Source organism: Talpa occidentalis, unplaced genomic scaffold (genome assembly GCF_014898055.3).
Source record: "Talpa occidentalis isolate TD23 unplaced genomic scaffold, MPIMG_talOcc4v2.1, whole genome shotgun sequence".
NCBI lineage: Eukaryota > Metazoa > Chordata > Mammalia > Eulipotyphla > Talpidae > Talpa > Talpa occidentalis.
Window position 1 is genome coordinate 102,071,570 of NW_026555331.1, and position 16,162 is coordinate 102,087,731.

The 16,162-nt window shown below is 41.4% G+C and overlaps 1 protein-coding gene across 6 annotated transcripts in view; it reads right to left on the bottom strand.

The window, feature by feature from the left end:
• Positions 1-889: 889 nt before the first annotated feature.
• The window catches only part of OSBPL3 (oxysterol binding protein like 3), a 183,740-nt gene continuing 168,467 nt past the window's right edge, over positions 890-16,162 (bottom strand). For all 6 annotated transcript variants that reach the window (XM_054692428.1, XM_037509403.2, XM_037509385.2 and 3 more), the window contains 5 exons: positions 14,778-14,922; positions 11,250-11,394; positions 8,492-8,618; positions 5,096-5,218; positions 890-1,227 (listed from right to left, as the gene is read on the bottom strand). In XM_054692428.1, coding sequence (XP_054548403.1) covers positions 1,131-1,227; positions 5,096-5,218; positions 8,492-8,618; positions 11,250-11,394; positions 14,778-14,922 — 637 coding nt within the window. In that variant the 3' untranslated portion in view covers positions 890-1,130. The remainder of the gene's footprint in view (positions 1,228-5,095; positions 5,219-8,491; positions 8,619-11,249; positions 11,395-14,777; positions 14,923-16,162) is intronic.

A 16,162-nucleotide genomic window follows, 5' to 3' on the forward strand; every position in this document is an offset into this window, starting at 1 on the left:
ACTGCTGCAAAACTCCCAAAAGGGTGTTACGAGTGAGAAGAAAATGCAGGAAAGGGATAAGACACTTAAAGATTTGTCAGAACACAACACAAAGGAAGAGCATCAATTCTCTACATGTGTCTATAAGGCAGATGGTCGAACTTTTATAGAAGATCTAAAATACGGTGCTTATTAAGAGGTAGAAAATACCAAAAACAGTATTTAAGAAACACACGTGGAACTATTTAAAACAATCAGTTATTTTGCTAAACATTTAGAAAGTCAAATGGCTATGTGGAAAGTACTGTACGTTTCACACTAAACTGGGAGAGCCCACACTCAGAGATGTGGTCCAACAAGGCAGGAAGCAGGGTTGGGGTGGAAAGTGCAAAATAGTCTAACTTGATAAGGATGTAGTTCTTACTAGTAGGAGAAATCTCCTACTAACTCCCTAATCACTTAATTAATGGTAATTTCTGGGATTAACGATTTCTCTGAGTACAGGGTATACTTTTGCACATAAGGCAATACAGCTATAGGGAGGATGAGTTCAAATGCTTTCTCTTCAAGAAGGTGCCATATCCATTTTATATAAAAACACATTTCACTCATTTCATATCATCCCCCCAACCACAAAAAATACAAATGCAAATATTCTTTAGACTCCAGCACCAGCAGAATTGTTCTATGTGAGCAATTCAAGAGCTGTCTGAGGCAAAAAGATATCTTAGCTACCAAATTAAACTTGGGTAGCTTACACATGGGTAGGTGACCCTGGGTATTCTTATTTCTTAATGCATCTCTTTTCCTCCAACATAATTTTATAAGGCATAAATTTAATTTGAATTTTCCTATCCTTTGGAAAATTAGTGTTAAAGCTTCTTTTTTTAACCCACACATTAACATTCAACTTTCATTTTTATTAAATAGTTTAATATATAAAAAGAAACATCAAGATGTTCTACATTCATATAAACAAGTGTGATAACAACTTAAATTGTAAAGAAATCTACTGAAGACTATAGTTAAATACTGACAACATTCAGCTAAGCACAATTTATCATTCTAAAGACTCTCTTTTAAATGTATAGACAAGTTTGTGACTTCAGAAAGCAAATGCAGAAATACAAGGACGGATCATTCTTTCCTTTTCACCACAAGACAGGATGGTCCAGTTTAGAAAAACCAAGATCTTTCCTAAGTTCCAAATAAGTCCCATTGCTCACCCAAGAGTCATCAGTGGATTTCCTGTGAAAGATGAAAGAACTTGTTGAAGGCTTTTGAAAATATTCCCCCACCCTCTTTCTCTCCTGCCCTCCTCCATCTCTCCCCCAGTCTATCATTCTCCATGCACGCAATGTTCCTGACAGGCCAGTAGTGGCACTAAAGAGACTGGAAGCCTGACAGCCATTTAATTACTTCTAGTTTTGTGCCCTCACATGTAGAGGCTGTGACAAAGGGTGAGAGAAGAGTCTGTCTTACATAAAACAAACTCTGGGCTGGACTGTTAGTGTATGACTATGCAAATGCTACAAATCAACCATGGTGTTCATATAAAGTGACAACTTTTTAAAAATAGGAGTTAAAAGCCCTAACAATCTGAAAAGAATAGCCTTGGTTCACTGTGCTTTAAATAATGAATATATTACATAGATTAAAATTCAAGAGGTACAGAAGGGCTGATAGTGGGTAGAGCTACTCCCTACTTCTCTCTCCTAGCCTCTCAGTTCTTTTTTTAAATGCCTACAAGAACTGGGGTACAGGCCAGAGGAGGGTGGGGTGAGAGGATTCACCACAGAGTGGGGAGCAGAACAAGCAGATCAACTGAAATACACTGTTGAGGGGTGCAGTGGGTGAGACAGGAGAGGTCTACTGTGCCTTGTGGGTAGCTCCCTGGCCAGGGATCAAACTCGTGCTGCAGTGGCTGTGGATAGCTTCATCCTGCTGAGACTTAACCCCTTGCGCCAACAGGGATTAGCCTCTCAGTTCTTTATCAGCTTCATTCTTTCAGAGAATATCCATGCATGTGTGAGTGTACACACACACACACACACACACACACACACACATACACACTCACACACACTCCATCCCTCCAATTCTTTACACAGTGGTAGTTTTACATAGTGTTCTATCCCTGAGCTTTTGACACAATACTAATAATACATATACACACGTATACATATATAGAGGGGATCACTTCCCATTAGCACAATAAGGTCAGCAAACTATAGCTCAAGGGCCAAATCCAACCTTCTGTCAATCTTCATAATCCTATTTTATTGGACAAAACCCCGCCTGTTCATTTGAGTACTTTTATGTAGCTGCTTTCATGTTGCACCGGGAATTGAGTAATCACCACTGAGGCCTTATGGCTGATAATGTTAATAATATTTACCATTGCCCTTTACTGATATCCCTTTGTATGGACCACAGTGTATCTAACAGTCACCTACTAGTAGACATACAGGAGGCTGTTTTCAGTCTCTAGCTGTTATGAACCAAGCATATGTTATTTTGTATGTGCATGAGTATAGTATCATTTAAAAATCCCTGTAAATTGAACTACTGAGTTGAAGAGTATGTGTATTTATACTTTGGACTCACACTATTGTAGGTTTTAGAAACAAAAGTAGAGAGCTTGTTTTTCCACACTCTCAGGAACACAGATTTGGATCATATTTGTTTCTCTTTTTCTGATACAGGGATGTATCTAAAATGAGCTAATTTGCATGCCAGATACTTTACTATGAAACAAACAGGTCTGATTCTGCCCAAGCTGTAGTTTTCAGTTGGAATTCCTGGTGATGTTTTCCTTATTCCTTGGTGAGTTTTAATGAAAATATCCAAGAGGCCACATTCCTCTCTGTTTTCTCTTCGCCAGGACCCCTACAGCTGAACAACTGTCATCTTCTCTTCACTTTTTTATTTACCACATTCAATACTTTGATAATTTTACAATTAAAAAAAAAAAAGCTGGGTTTCCCCAGCTGCAGGTGCCTTCAGCCCTTCCTATTCCCGTCATAATTCTTAATGATTGTAGTGACAGCCTAGATGACATTGTATATTTTGCATTTAAATTTTAATTCATTTCCCATAGAGCTCTACCGACTTTTTGACATCACTTTTGATGCTTTCAAGTGTAGATTTTTTTTTTTTGCAGGAACTTTTTAATTTTTTTAAAGTTTTTTTTTTTAAAGATTTATTTATTTTTATACAAAAGCTGGGGTACAGGCCAGAGGGAGGTGTGGGAGGGTGAGAGGATTCACCAGAGATAGAGCGGGGAGCAGAACAGGCAGAATGCCGATATACACTGCTGACGGGAGCAGCGGGCGAGACAGGAGAGGTCTGCCATGCCATGTGGGAATGTCCCTGGCAGGCTGGGATCGAACCCACACTGCAGGGGCTGCGGACATCTTCACAGCGCGGTGCTGAACCCGCTGTGCCACCAGGGAGGCCCTCAAATGTAGATTTTTATAAGTATAGATTTTCCTTGTTTAAAAATAAACCAGATGATTTATGGAAAAAAAAAAAAACAACCTACTTAAGATTATATTTTGTATCTATGAATTGATCAGTAAATCAACTGATTAATCTGTTAATCTATCCATTTATCTATCCCTGTCCTTCAGCAAAAAGTAATTTAAGATGTCTGTTATTTAAAATGCTCAAAAAAACATGAATATTTCAGGATGAAGTTCTGGCCACTTGCTCTTCAAAGGTTTACATCTTGAGTTTGTAAAAATGGTCAGCAGGGATCCGGCAAAATCCACATCAACTCTAGGGGAAAGCGCATTATAACTGGGGGATAAACTATAACTTGTTGCTATTTTGGAATTTATCTTTTATTGCTAGATTAGTAGCTAAATCTTCTTAAAAGTGTTTCTGTTGCTCATTAAAAAACAATGATAATCAAAAACCACCCCTATAAGAAAAAAAACCAGTGGCCACTCTGAAAGCATGCTGGGTTGGACAGGCCAGGCCAGGAGCTTGCCGTTTTCTTACCTGTGCCTGTTTTAATGTTGATTTTTTAAAAATGCACAAACAAAAACTGAAACTGTATGGAGCTCTGGCCTGAGGTCAAGAGAGTGAAGGGTGGCCATGAGCATTCCACTGGGTCCTTCCGAAGATCACCTATGTTTTCTGGGCCTGAAGTTGTTTTCAATTAAAATAAAAGGAGAGGTGAAGGTTGATGAGCTCTGATGCCACTTCTAAATCTTTGTTTATTTTTAGTGATACATTCTTAGCAAGTTATTTTGAAAATAATAGTAGATGTTTCTGATCCAAGCCCAGGTAACACACATTGTGGGGTGTGGTTTTTTTTTTTTTCAAAACCAGCCGCTCCTTCAACAAAAAATTATGACTCACTGAAAGCTCAGGTGAAGGTTAATATTTTCATCAATAAAGTATTTTTTGACTAGATCAGGCATGTTCAGGGTGGTAGGCCATAGAGAATAAAGTATTTTTCAATAAAGGTATGTGCATTTTTTAATACATAATGCAATTGCATAGTTAGTAGACTATAGTATAGCTTAAAAATAAATGCACTGGGAAATAAAAAAAAATTCACATGACTAGCTTTATGTTGATACTTTATTGTGCTGGTTTGCAACCAAACCTGCCCTATTTCTAAATATTAGAACTTCTGCAATTCAAGAATTAGACTACTTGGACGTCCATTTTGGTAACCAGTGGGCTGATTGTTACTTTTTTCCTGTCATTTTATATAAAACATACCTGTGTGGCCAAGGTAAGCACCCTTTGCCATGGAATTATTAAGCTGGTCTGGTACTAGGAGCCTGGTTCATGAGGTCCCCCTTGCTTCTCCCGCAAGCACTGACTGAACACCTCCTTAATTTACCAGCGAGGTGCAGAGAGGCAGCTGACAAAGAGTAAAAGATGCAAGAAAGAAGACAACTCGCCTGCTCAAGACAGCAGGTGGGGCAGCCTGGAGGAATGTGTCATACAAAGCACAGAGAGCTTTCACCACTCTGAAGCTGGAAAGATAATGAGAATACTCTCGTTTGGGGAGGGGACACCTCGGTTCACTCTCTTTACCCCAGAAGCCAAGGTACCCAGTGACCAAAGACACACACAATCCATGCCATTCACAGACCTGAAAAACCGTGGCTTGTGTTCCACATTATTTTCTTCTAAGATCCGCCGCCTTTCTCTCTGTAGCTCTTCAATCCTCTGTTTCTGTATTTCAGCTTCTTCTAAGTTCCCTTCTTCTAGAAACCTGAAGTATCAAGGGAAAGTAAAGGAATATAAATTCCAAGAAATTATAACAATCATTGCTACAAGACTTGCACATGTTCAAGACTGGATATTTAAAATGCTTTTCTATACATTGTCTTTCCTCCAACCCTTAAAACAATATTTTGACCTAGTCAGGAAAATTATTATTTTTTGAATTGGTTATATTTATATGGTTCAAAAAAGTTTAACTTCAAGAAGGAATCTGGAGTAAAGTTTTTCTCTCATCCCTATGTCTAATTCCCCGTTCCTCCCAGCCAGCCCACCCTTACTCTCCCGCCACAGGTAACTCCTATTACTAGTTTCTTGTCTAGTCTTCCAGAGATTCGTTATACAATTTTTTTTAAGATTTATTTATTTATGCATACAAGAGCTGGGGTACAGGCCAGAGATGCGGAGGGTGAGAGGATTCACCAGAGACAGAGTGGGGAACAGAACAGGCAGACTGAGTGAAATACACTGCTGAGGGGAGCAGTGGGTGAGTCAGGAGAGGTCTGCTGCGCCATGTGGGTTGCTCCTGGCCGGCCAGGGATCGAACTTGTGCTGCAGAGGCTGCGGATTGCTTCATAGTGCAGAGCTAAACTCCTTGCTCCACCACGGAGGCCCCGTTATACAATTTTTTTATTTAAGAATTCATTATATAAAGAATATTAATATATATTCTTACCCTCCCTCCCTTTTAAAAACATAAGTGGTAGCATGTTACACAAAGTAGCTACAAGTTGGTTTTGTTTTCTTTTACCTTTTACTTAATAATATATCTTGGAGATCTTTCTTGGTAGTAAACATTCATCTTCAAGTTTTAATAGCTGCATAATATTCAATTGTGTAGATAAACCTTAATTTATTTAAACAATTCTCTATTGACAGACATTTGGGCTGTTCCCCAATTTTTAATGTTATAATCAATTCTGTGACAAATGATTGTGTATATTTATTATGTTGCATATAGGCAAGCAGAAGAAGTTTCTAGAAGTAGAATTGTAGGGCTAAGCTAAAGGGTGGATTTATATTACCAAACTTCCCTTTGTGGTGACTATAGACATTTTCATTCCCTTCAGCAATGTTATATGAGTGCCTCCATAGCTTCAGAGTGTATCAAACTTTTGAATCTTTGCCAATCAAGGTTAAGAAATAGCAAGTCAAGGTGGTTTTAAAAATTTGCATTTCTTTCATGAGTGAGGATGAGCATCTTTTCATTCAAGAGACACATACATTTCTATTTTGTAAACTGTTTGTTTTCCTATGTCATTTTTTTTTCCCAAATGGGTTGATCTATTACTTGGTTTTTAGAACCAATTCATAAAATGAGTCACAAATATAGATGTCTTGGCTTGTCAGTAATCTTTTGACTTTAGGCATACATTTTATTTACCTTGCTATGAAGAGGATTTTTAAAAAATAAAATCAAATGCCTTTTTTTTTTCCGTCTGGGTTTTGAGTCTGAATTAGAAAGGCCTTAAGAGAGAAATTATTTTTTCCATTGTACAGAGTAGGAAATGAATTTAAGAACTATCATATGTCACACAGCAGCAAACCCAGGATCAGAAGTTTTACTTTACTGCATGAAAGTTAGTTATTATTTATCTTTTCCACAACCCCCCTATGCTCCCTGAACCTCTTCTCCATTCTCCCCCCTCCCTCTTAACCTCAGAAGCCTCACTTCCTTTATTAGTATCCGCTCGTTTTGATAAGTATTTTGCTTTGTTGAATCATCTGTTTTATAAATACCCAGTATTTTTCTTTGACATTCTGATTTGTTTTACTACATATAATTCATTTGAACTCTTCTATTTTGCTGTGATGGCAGCATTTCATCTTTCCTTATAGCTCAATAATATTCCATTATTAAGATTAATATCCATTAAGAAGATACACCACATCTTCTTAATCCAGTTCTCTATCTGTGGGCAGTTAGGTTGTTTCCATAGCCTAGCAATTGTAAATAATGCTTTATTGTAAAGGATATAATTTTCTGAGTTGGTGGTTTCATGTTCTTTGAATAGATGCTCAAGAGCGAGACTGCTGGGTCACACAGTATTTCCATTTTTAGTTTTTGAAGATAAATCCAGATCATTTTCCAAACAGTGGAAAGTGATCCCACCAACAGTGTCAGGAAGGGAAGGGGAGTCTTCTTTTTCTGCATCCTCTCCAGCACTTTTTGTTGGGGATCTTTTTTAAAATGTCATTCTCACGTTTATTAAATGAGATTGCATTGTGGTTTTAACCTTCAATGTCCATGATTAAAAGTGATGATAAACATTTTTCCATGTTTATCCATTTTTCCATTTTTCCATGTCCATGTTGGACTTCTGGATATCCTCTTTGGTAAACTGTTCAGAACTACTGCCCATTAACTAACTGGGTTGTCTGGAGTTTTTTTGTTGTTGTTGCTAAATAGAATAAATTTTTGTATGTTTTGGTTATTAACCCCTTATTGGTTGTGTAATGTATAAATATTTTCTCCCATTAAGTAGATATCTTTTCAATCTACTACTATTTTCTTTTGGTATGCAAAAACTTTTAATTTGAGGCAATCTAAGCTGTTTACTTTTGCTTTATTTTTCTTTCAAGTGGGGTGTTGAGTCTCTAAAAACATCTTTATCACTGATGTCATGATATTTATCACCCATATTTTCTTCACCAAGATAATTTCAATTTGAGGGGTGGAGGAATTGGATGCTTTTTACTCTTTCAAAACCTTGATGTATACATTACTGTATACAGTAAGGCTATTAAAAAATAAATGCTTTGGGCCTCCCCTGGTGGCGCAGCAGTTGAGCGCTGGGTTGCGAAGCTGCCCGCAGCCTCTGCAGCGCCGGTTCGATCCCCGGCCGCCAGGCGAGGGTCCCACATGGCGCGCAGACCTCTCCTGCAGCCCGCTGCTCCCCTCAGCCGTGTACTTCATCAGTCTGCCTATTCTGCTCCCTGCTCTGGCTCTGGTGAATTCTCTCACCCTCCCATGCTTCCGACTGTACCCAGTGCTTGTATAAATAAATAAAATAAATCTTAAAAAAAAAATGCTTTTTGGGGGGTATTGCAAGTGAAACAGGGCTCTACTCATGAACAAGCTCATTCCACACAGAGATCTGTGCTGGGCTCTGTCTTCTCCATGACATGATTCCCAAACCCCTGAAACTTCTCTACTCTTAGTGACATTATCTCACTAAGTTCCACTATTTACCTGGGATTTATTAATAAGATTTTTATGAGAGTTTTATATCTTTGGAGAGAAAGATCTTAAAACAATCCTCACCTTTGGTCTGGCCGAAATCGAGTGTCAGTAGGTGGTAATAAAGATTTTGACAGCGGATCCATTTCATTTAGTTCAAGTGCAAACTGTGTGAAGCCATAATATTGTTCACAGCCTTTTGGCATGGGGTCTGAAAGAAAAATCATTCATCACTTACATGTCATTTATGTTGCATTTTTAACTCTTTTACCACTCTCATTTCAATTCTTTCACCTCTCTCATTTCAGAATAGCCTGCAATTTTTCTCTATCAGTTCTAAACATTTCCATTTCTATTAAAATATTTGGCTAACAAATAGATGCTGAATATATGACTCTGTGAATTTTCTCCTTAATAAATTTTCTTCTACCTACAAGGATAAGGCCTTCCTTGTATACAGGAAATTTATACAATGTTGTGTAGTTGCTATATTGTTTAAGCTAGAAAATTAATCTATTACACAAATAAACATGTTTTTAAAAATTCTGGGTCCATTTTTCCTGGCTAAAAATATTCTCACTTTGGAGAATTCATTTTTCATTTAAGAGCTGGATGCTCCTGAAACTGTGTTGTGCCCAGAATAGTGTTGAACCCAAAGCATGTGAACAATTAATGTTATTCTCTTTGCTCTTTCATCAACTCTTGCCCCTGCCTCCCCCCAAGTTTAACCTATTTAAATTTAAAACAAGCATAGCAAAAGCTAGGACAGATGTGGAGTGTATCAGCAGAAATATGTCAGCTGGAATTTTAAAGGGGATGGATAGTAGGGGGCAGAATAAAGAAAAGACTGTGGGACTATTGGTGTTTTACAGGGTGAGGCCACACAAGTTATCCAGCAACAAACAAGTGCCATATCCTTCAAGAAAAGGGAAGGAAGCCTGAAGGTGATTCTGAGATCATCAGGCTGCCACTCCCATCGCAGGCCCAGACTACACAGGCCCGGAGGACAGGACTACCTCCACCTCTCACAGGGTGGTGCCGCTTCTCTGGTTTCAACTTGCCAGGCTGTCACCACTCAGAGCCTTGGGGCTGTGGGGTCAGGGTCACTGCCCCAGTGGGTTCAGAAGGCAGGGCATTGAGTGAAAGGATTATCTGCTGGCTTAAGAGGTCATGGCATTTGCCTTGCTAACTTTGGGACTTGTTTGGGAGCTGTCACCCCTTCTTTTTTCTCCCTTTTAAAATGGGAATATATATCCTATCTCTACCCCATAATCATTTTTTGGAAGCACATTTTGGTTTTATAGGCTCATAGCTGGAGAGATGAATCACACTTTGAGTTTTACCCATACCTGATTTAGATGGTATTTAGATGCAACTTTCGACTTTGCAGATGATGCTGGGATGAGTTAAGACTTGTGGGGATGTTGAGGTGGTGTGAATGTATTCTTCATGTGAAAAGGACATGATCTGGGTGTGTGGGGGATCCGGTGCAGAAGGTTAGGGACTAAATGTTTGTGTCCTCCCAAAATTGACAAGCTGCAGTCTTACCCCCAGTATGGTTATATTTGGAGATGGGCGAGTCCTCAGAGAAAGGACTTAGGTGAAACGAGATCGGAAGGGTTGGCCGCTGTCTGCAAGCCGGGAAGTGGGCCCTCACAGGAACCTGAATTTGCCAGCATCTTGATCTTTCATTTCCTAGCCTCCAGAACTGCAGCAAAATTAATTTCTGTTGCTTACAGCCATCCAGGCTGTGGTATTTTGTTTTAGCAACCATGGAAGACTAATGCAAGTGTATTGCCCAGACTTGAATTCCAGCTAAAAACCAAGCTAAAAATACTCAACTTTGCATATTGGCTGGATCAAATGCAGACTAACAAAATCCACTCATAGTCTTAACTCTAGGGGTTCAGATACATACATACAAATACTTTCCATGAACTTTTCTGCACACCCATTGGATGAAACTTCAGAAGTCCACTTTGTCTAACTCTACTTCTAATTACCTAAAATTAGAAGCATGAAAACAGTAGCAAAGCTTTCTATTATGTCTTAAAAATCCTCCCCAGTTTCCCAACCACCAGAGTGAAGACAGGGATTCTTGAATATGGGCCAAGGATGCTCACGGCCAAGGTGGCACCATAATGTCCATGATAACTGCAAGCAACTTCCTGTGTTCTTTCATCAGGGTATCGGTTCAACATCCAGAGAAATGGCCATTCTCCTTCATGATATGCACTCAATGTGCCTCAAGCTCTGCCGCAAGGAAGGAGACCACTGGTGCCAATTCACTCTAGCTTCATGGTGACCTCTGCATCAGGGGGATATGGCTGCTCCCCGTGGAAAGAGTCATTGCTGCTGCCTCTGTGCAGTCACCCTCTGTTCTTTCTTCCTGTTGGGAAACTGACCTGCTCAGGTGGCATGTGCCTTCCCTAGGGGGTGACCCTATGCCCATGTGAATCTCTCCTGCCCATGATTGTGGAATCCCCCAGGTACCTCTTGTTCAGTAAGTCTGTTTCCTCTGTCCTCCACTAGAATGACTTCTTCCTTCCCTCCTACTGCTATCCCAGTACAGGCACAGGAATGAAGTGTGCTGCCTAGGCGAGTTGCTCTGAGAGCAACCAGGGAGTAGTAAAAGCTTTGTTCTAGGATGAGAATCCAGAAGCCCGCAGCCCAGCCCAGATACTGCTCATAAGAATGGGGATGAGTCTGAGATAAGATATGGAGAATCAGAGAAGGCCCAGTACGTGCAACATAGCTGGAAGCTGAGAGGGGGAGAGACATGGACTGGACACTGAGCTCGGCCCGCCCTCCCCACCCCTCCCTGTTGATGAACCCCGCGTACTCGCTCTCCAGACGCAAGCAGAGGACGATGAGCCGCCGCAGTAGATGCTTTCATGCCATTTCCCGAAGAGCCGGTGCACGGCTTTCCCGCTCTTGTCAAACACCGTGCCTTCGATCTCACGGGCGTTAGTGCTCCAGTATTTTGCCTAGGAGTCAAGTGAGAGTTGTCTGTTTAGTGTTTTGGGGTCCCTTATTACAGATATTTAGGGGAAAGAAAAAGGAAAGCAAAAAAGAACCACGAGTGATTCTATAGGGAGAAGAGTTGGCCAGTTCTGAGTGCTGAGTTTTCCTTTTTGTAATCAGAATTTTTTAATTACTTAATAAAAATTGATTGTTAACCTTCTATTTATAGTTTGTAACCCAACAACTTTGTGGAAGACATTCTCCCCCACTTTTGCTATATGCAATGTAGGAGGGAAAGGCTCAGGTCTCACACTTGGGCCATTTAGTGTGGTTGCCCGTAAGCCCATCCTCTGGACCAGCTTTTCCCCAGCTGTCACTGTGGCTTTGACTATTGCAATTTAAAAGAAATGTAACTCAGATCATTTTTTCCCCTTTAAGGAACTAGAGTCCTTTGTAAAGCAACCAAGGAAGTTGTTTTGTAAACCGATCAACTTTCAGTGTCTTTTTTTTTTTTTTTTGACTGGCTGATTTAGTTATTTTACGTTTTACTAATTTTATTTTTCACATCATTGTTCATTTTTAAACAATATTTGCTCCCCCCCCACCCCCTCAGGTGTAGTCCCCATAGAGTTTCCTTCCCCAATGCACCTGTGCACCATCACCTCAGTCCCCTGTGCTCCTCCCTCCCTCCCTCTGATCCCTCTCCCTTCTCCTCCCCTGCAGGATGTCTCTGATTTATAATTGTCTGTTTTTGCTTTTGTGTTTTGTACTGTTATTATTTTTTTACACTGATGTCTTATTCGGTTCCCCTGTAGTCCAACCACTATGGAAGGCTGTCTGGAGGTTCCTCGGTCAATTTTCAGTGTCTTTTATATATTTTCTTCACAAACCAGATCTGCTCATTTAACCCACAGGAACCTTATGCAGCCCATGCTCACACCACAGAAGGGCCTGCTCTGAGGCCCCTCATTCCCTGAGCCTTGTGGGTTTTATACAATACTACGCTTCAGCCAGCAGAGGGCACGCCAATCCCCTAGAGTTAACTTGATTCAAATCTCCCAATTACCTGGTTGCCCTAAAAAAATCTCTGTGAAAGAACAGAAGGCATTACCCTATAAATCAAAAAGTCTAGTACTATTTTCAGTGGGAAAAGAATGCATATATGGAAACCAATAAAGATGAGTGGCATTTTCAGGCCATATTCTGGTGGTTTAATGTCCCTATTCCAAGTCTGTGGTAAAAATGAGAGGAAGGGTAGAGTGCACCTCAGGGCTGAGCAAGAAATTTAACACTGAGTCAGCTAGTCGTGCACAAAATGGGAAAAGGAAAAGCACTGCCGAGGCTCTTAACTTTATTCTGAAGCAGAAGTCTGGTTTTCTCTTTGCCAACAAATCCAGCGTGGTAACATGATAGGCAGCCAGAGGGAAGGCCGTGCTCCACAGACAACAGCTGTGTCTGCTTTCAGATTCTCTCTCTACCCTGGAGGCACGTCCCGACTTCTACCTCTTTTTTCATGTCATAGCTCCAAAGATCTATACTCTGGCTTTAACTGGGTGAGGATGGTGGGTGTTAGAAATGGGAGTTGAGCACAATTCATTGAGACCTACGTAGCTCTCCCCTGGATCAGGGTAGGTATTTCCCTGCTCCAGGCTGCCATCTGCTGCTCTTTGTATAGAGCTTAGACAAAGCTTTCAAGGTAAGGTCATTTTTATTTTACCCGAATCACTACTAGCATTATGTCTGCCTATAGCCTCGCTTGGCTGACAGAATAGAATGAAGACCTCAGTCCACATCTTCATGAGTGTCCCCCCACCCCAGCTATAACCGGAGAGACACATGCATGCCTCATCTCTCAGCTTACAATTTTGTTCTTCATTAAATGCAAATATTCCTCGAGGAGGGTAACGCTTGAAGCCCATTTTAAGCACATGAGGTTTTTCAGGGCAAGAGGGAATGGAATCTAAGAAGGAAGAGAAGAGCTCAAACCAAAAAGGTGAGAAGCTAGCCCACGCTTTTTACATCAGTTCAGTGTGTTCACGTGTCCTGTGATGCTTGTGAGGTTCTCTGTGCTGGTGCCACTTCCAGGGATGAGGCCACAGCAGCGAGTGGATCAGACCAGGTCTTTACTTTCCTGGAGTCAGAGGTGGCCAGGAGAGTGTGGTCTTCAGAAAATGAGCATATCAGCCAGTAGCAAGCAGGCTAATCACAGATGGGAATAAAAACCCTGAAGGAAATGGGCCATGACAGAAAGTGGCCTACAGGAAGAGACTGGTGAGAGGGAGATGGAAAGAGAGGGGCCAAGCAGAACAAAAAGTAAAAGGAGGGAGAGGACGGGCTTGGGAAAGGAAGGAGGCCAGTGCGGTGAGAGTGGGCAGCGAGGAAGGAAGGAAACAAGCAAGACTGGAAGAATGGAGAGAGACAGACTGAGGGATGGGGGTGTGGACTTCAGACTGTGAAGGACTTTCTGGGTTGTTGGGAAGCTGTAGGCTTTACCTCTGGGGAAGATGGAAGTTGTTGGAATATTTTTGTCAAATATGGTTTATTTATTTATTTATTTATTTATTTATACAAGAACCGGGGTACAGGCCAGATGTGTGGGAGGATTCACCAGAGACAGAGTGGGGAGCAGAACAGGCAGACTGACTGAAATACACTGCTGAGAGGAGCAGCGGGCGAGACAGGAGAGGTCTGCTGTGCCATGTGGGTTTCTCGCCGGCCGTCCAGGATTGAACCCGTGCTGTAGAGCCTGTGGACAGCTTCACAGTGCAGCGCTCAACCACCTGCACCACCAGGGAGGCCCTATTTTTGTCAAATATGGGATGACTTTTTAAATTGTGGTAAATACACATAGTTTTTTACTACTTTAAATATAGTTTTTTTTGTTTTTTTTTTTACTACTTTTACTACTACTTTCATGTGGATGATTCACTGGCATCAAGCACAGGCACCATGTGTGCAGCCATCATTTCATATACTTCCAAAACTTTCTCATCTCCCCAAAATGAAATTCTTTACCCATTAAACAATTAGTCCCCATCCCCCTCCCCAGCCCCTTGCAGCCACCACTCTACTTTCTGTCACCATGAATTTGCCTACTCTGGGTACCTCATATAATGCAGTCACATAATATTAGTCCTTTTGTGTCTGCTTATTTCACTTAGCATGATGTCGCCAAGGTTCATCTGTGTTACAACATAATGGTTTCTGCTTTAAAAGGGTTCCTCAGCTGCTGCCCTGAGGAAAGACCATGGGGAGTGAAGGTAGGAGGGGCGCAGGAGGGGCCATGGCCCTAGTCAGGAGAGTGGGGCTGTCTACTCGCCCTAAGGCACAAAATTCCTCCAGACACCCTTTGCCCAGAGGCCCCAGCTCTGCCTTTCCAGGGTCAGTGCACAGGGTCACCAGTTACCTTGATAAAATTCACTTTGCAGTGGCAGGAATCATCACTCAGGTTCTTGATGACAATCTCTCCGTAGTGCTCAATCCACCTCTGTCCGCTTAAGATGTTATGGATGCAAGAGGTCACTTTGTTCCACTCAAAATGATCTCCAAAACTGAAAAGCAGGAAAAAGCAAAGTAGTGACTCTCAAAAGATCCAGGAACACAAGCACGTGAGCACGGCCTTTTTAGAGTTATAAAATGAGTTTATTAAGCAATGTTTTTAGGAGGGTAACAGTATTTGCTCTGTCACAGAAGAGATTTTTTTCTCCATGTCGTTTAATAAAGGTAAGTTAGAACCTATAGAGCTACAGAGTTTGAAGTTTCTTCCAATAGGAACTTTTTGATAGTATAGCCCAGAGAAGTCATTTCTGAATGCTAAAATACATTTTAAAAAGTCTGTTCTATGTTCTCCCCAAAATGAGGGGTAATCACAGAAGGCAGCATAAACAGCTATGGTTTCGTTTCGTTCTGTAGCATCAGAGCCACTGTTTTACCCTCACAGGCAACCATACCCACTTTAACAAGTTCTATTGCCTCTCTGAATTCAACTTCTTCCAATACAAAGTCCACACGTTGCTGCAGAAGCTGTACATTTTTATTTTTTTTTAAGATTTATTTATTTATGTATATAAGCACTGGGTACAGCCAGAAGCGCGGGAGGGTGAGAGAATTCACCAGTCAGAGGTCAGAGTGGAGAGCAGAGCAGGCACACTGATGAAGTACACTGCTGAGGGGAGCAGCAGGAGGCAGGAGAGGTTTGTAGAGCCATATGGCGCTGTCAGAGGTCAGAGTGGAGAGCAGAGCAGGCACACTGATGAAGTACACTGCTGAGGGGAGCAGCAGGAGGCAGGAGAGGTTTGTAGAGCCATATGGCGCTGCAGAGGCTGTGGGCAGCTTCGCAACCCAGCCCTCAACTGCTGCTCCACTGGGGAGGCCCTGCACATTTTTAAAGGGCCCCTGCGCTTGATGCACTTCCTCACCCTCTGAGCCAATGTTGAATTTAGTCTTATCGAACAAGTTGAACTTGAAGGGTAAGGTGAGGGGTGATGTGCTGAGATTGTCAGAGCTCATTGAGGCTCTTCTGAAGACTGTTTCCCAAAGTGGTATTTCTGTAGGACTGATACACCATGACTTAGGGAGAAGAAAATGTTTTTCTTATTCAGACTTGCACTCATGCCTGCAAAAAGGTACTTCTCTCCACAGTTTCCAGAAGCCCCTGGTGGCCAGAAGTCTGGCAGGAGGTGCCTGCTTCCCCTCCACGAGCACTGCTATTTTAAACCTAAGTCATGTGTGCAACACATTACTCCCTTCTCCACTTACAGAGTTGACTGAGTGTGTAAGCCCTGCTGGGTC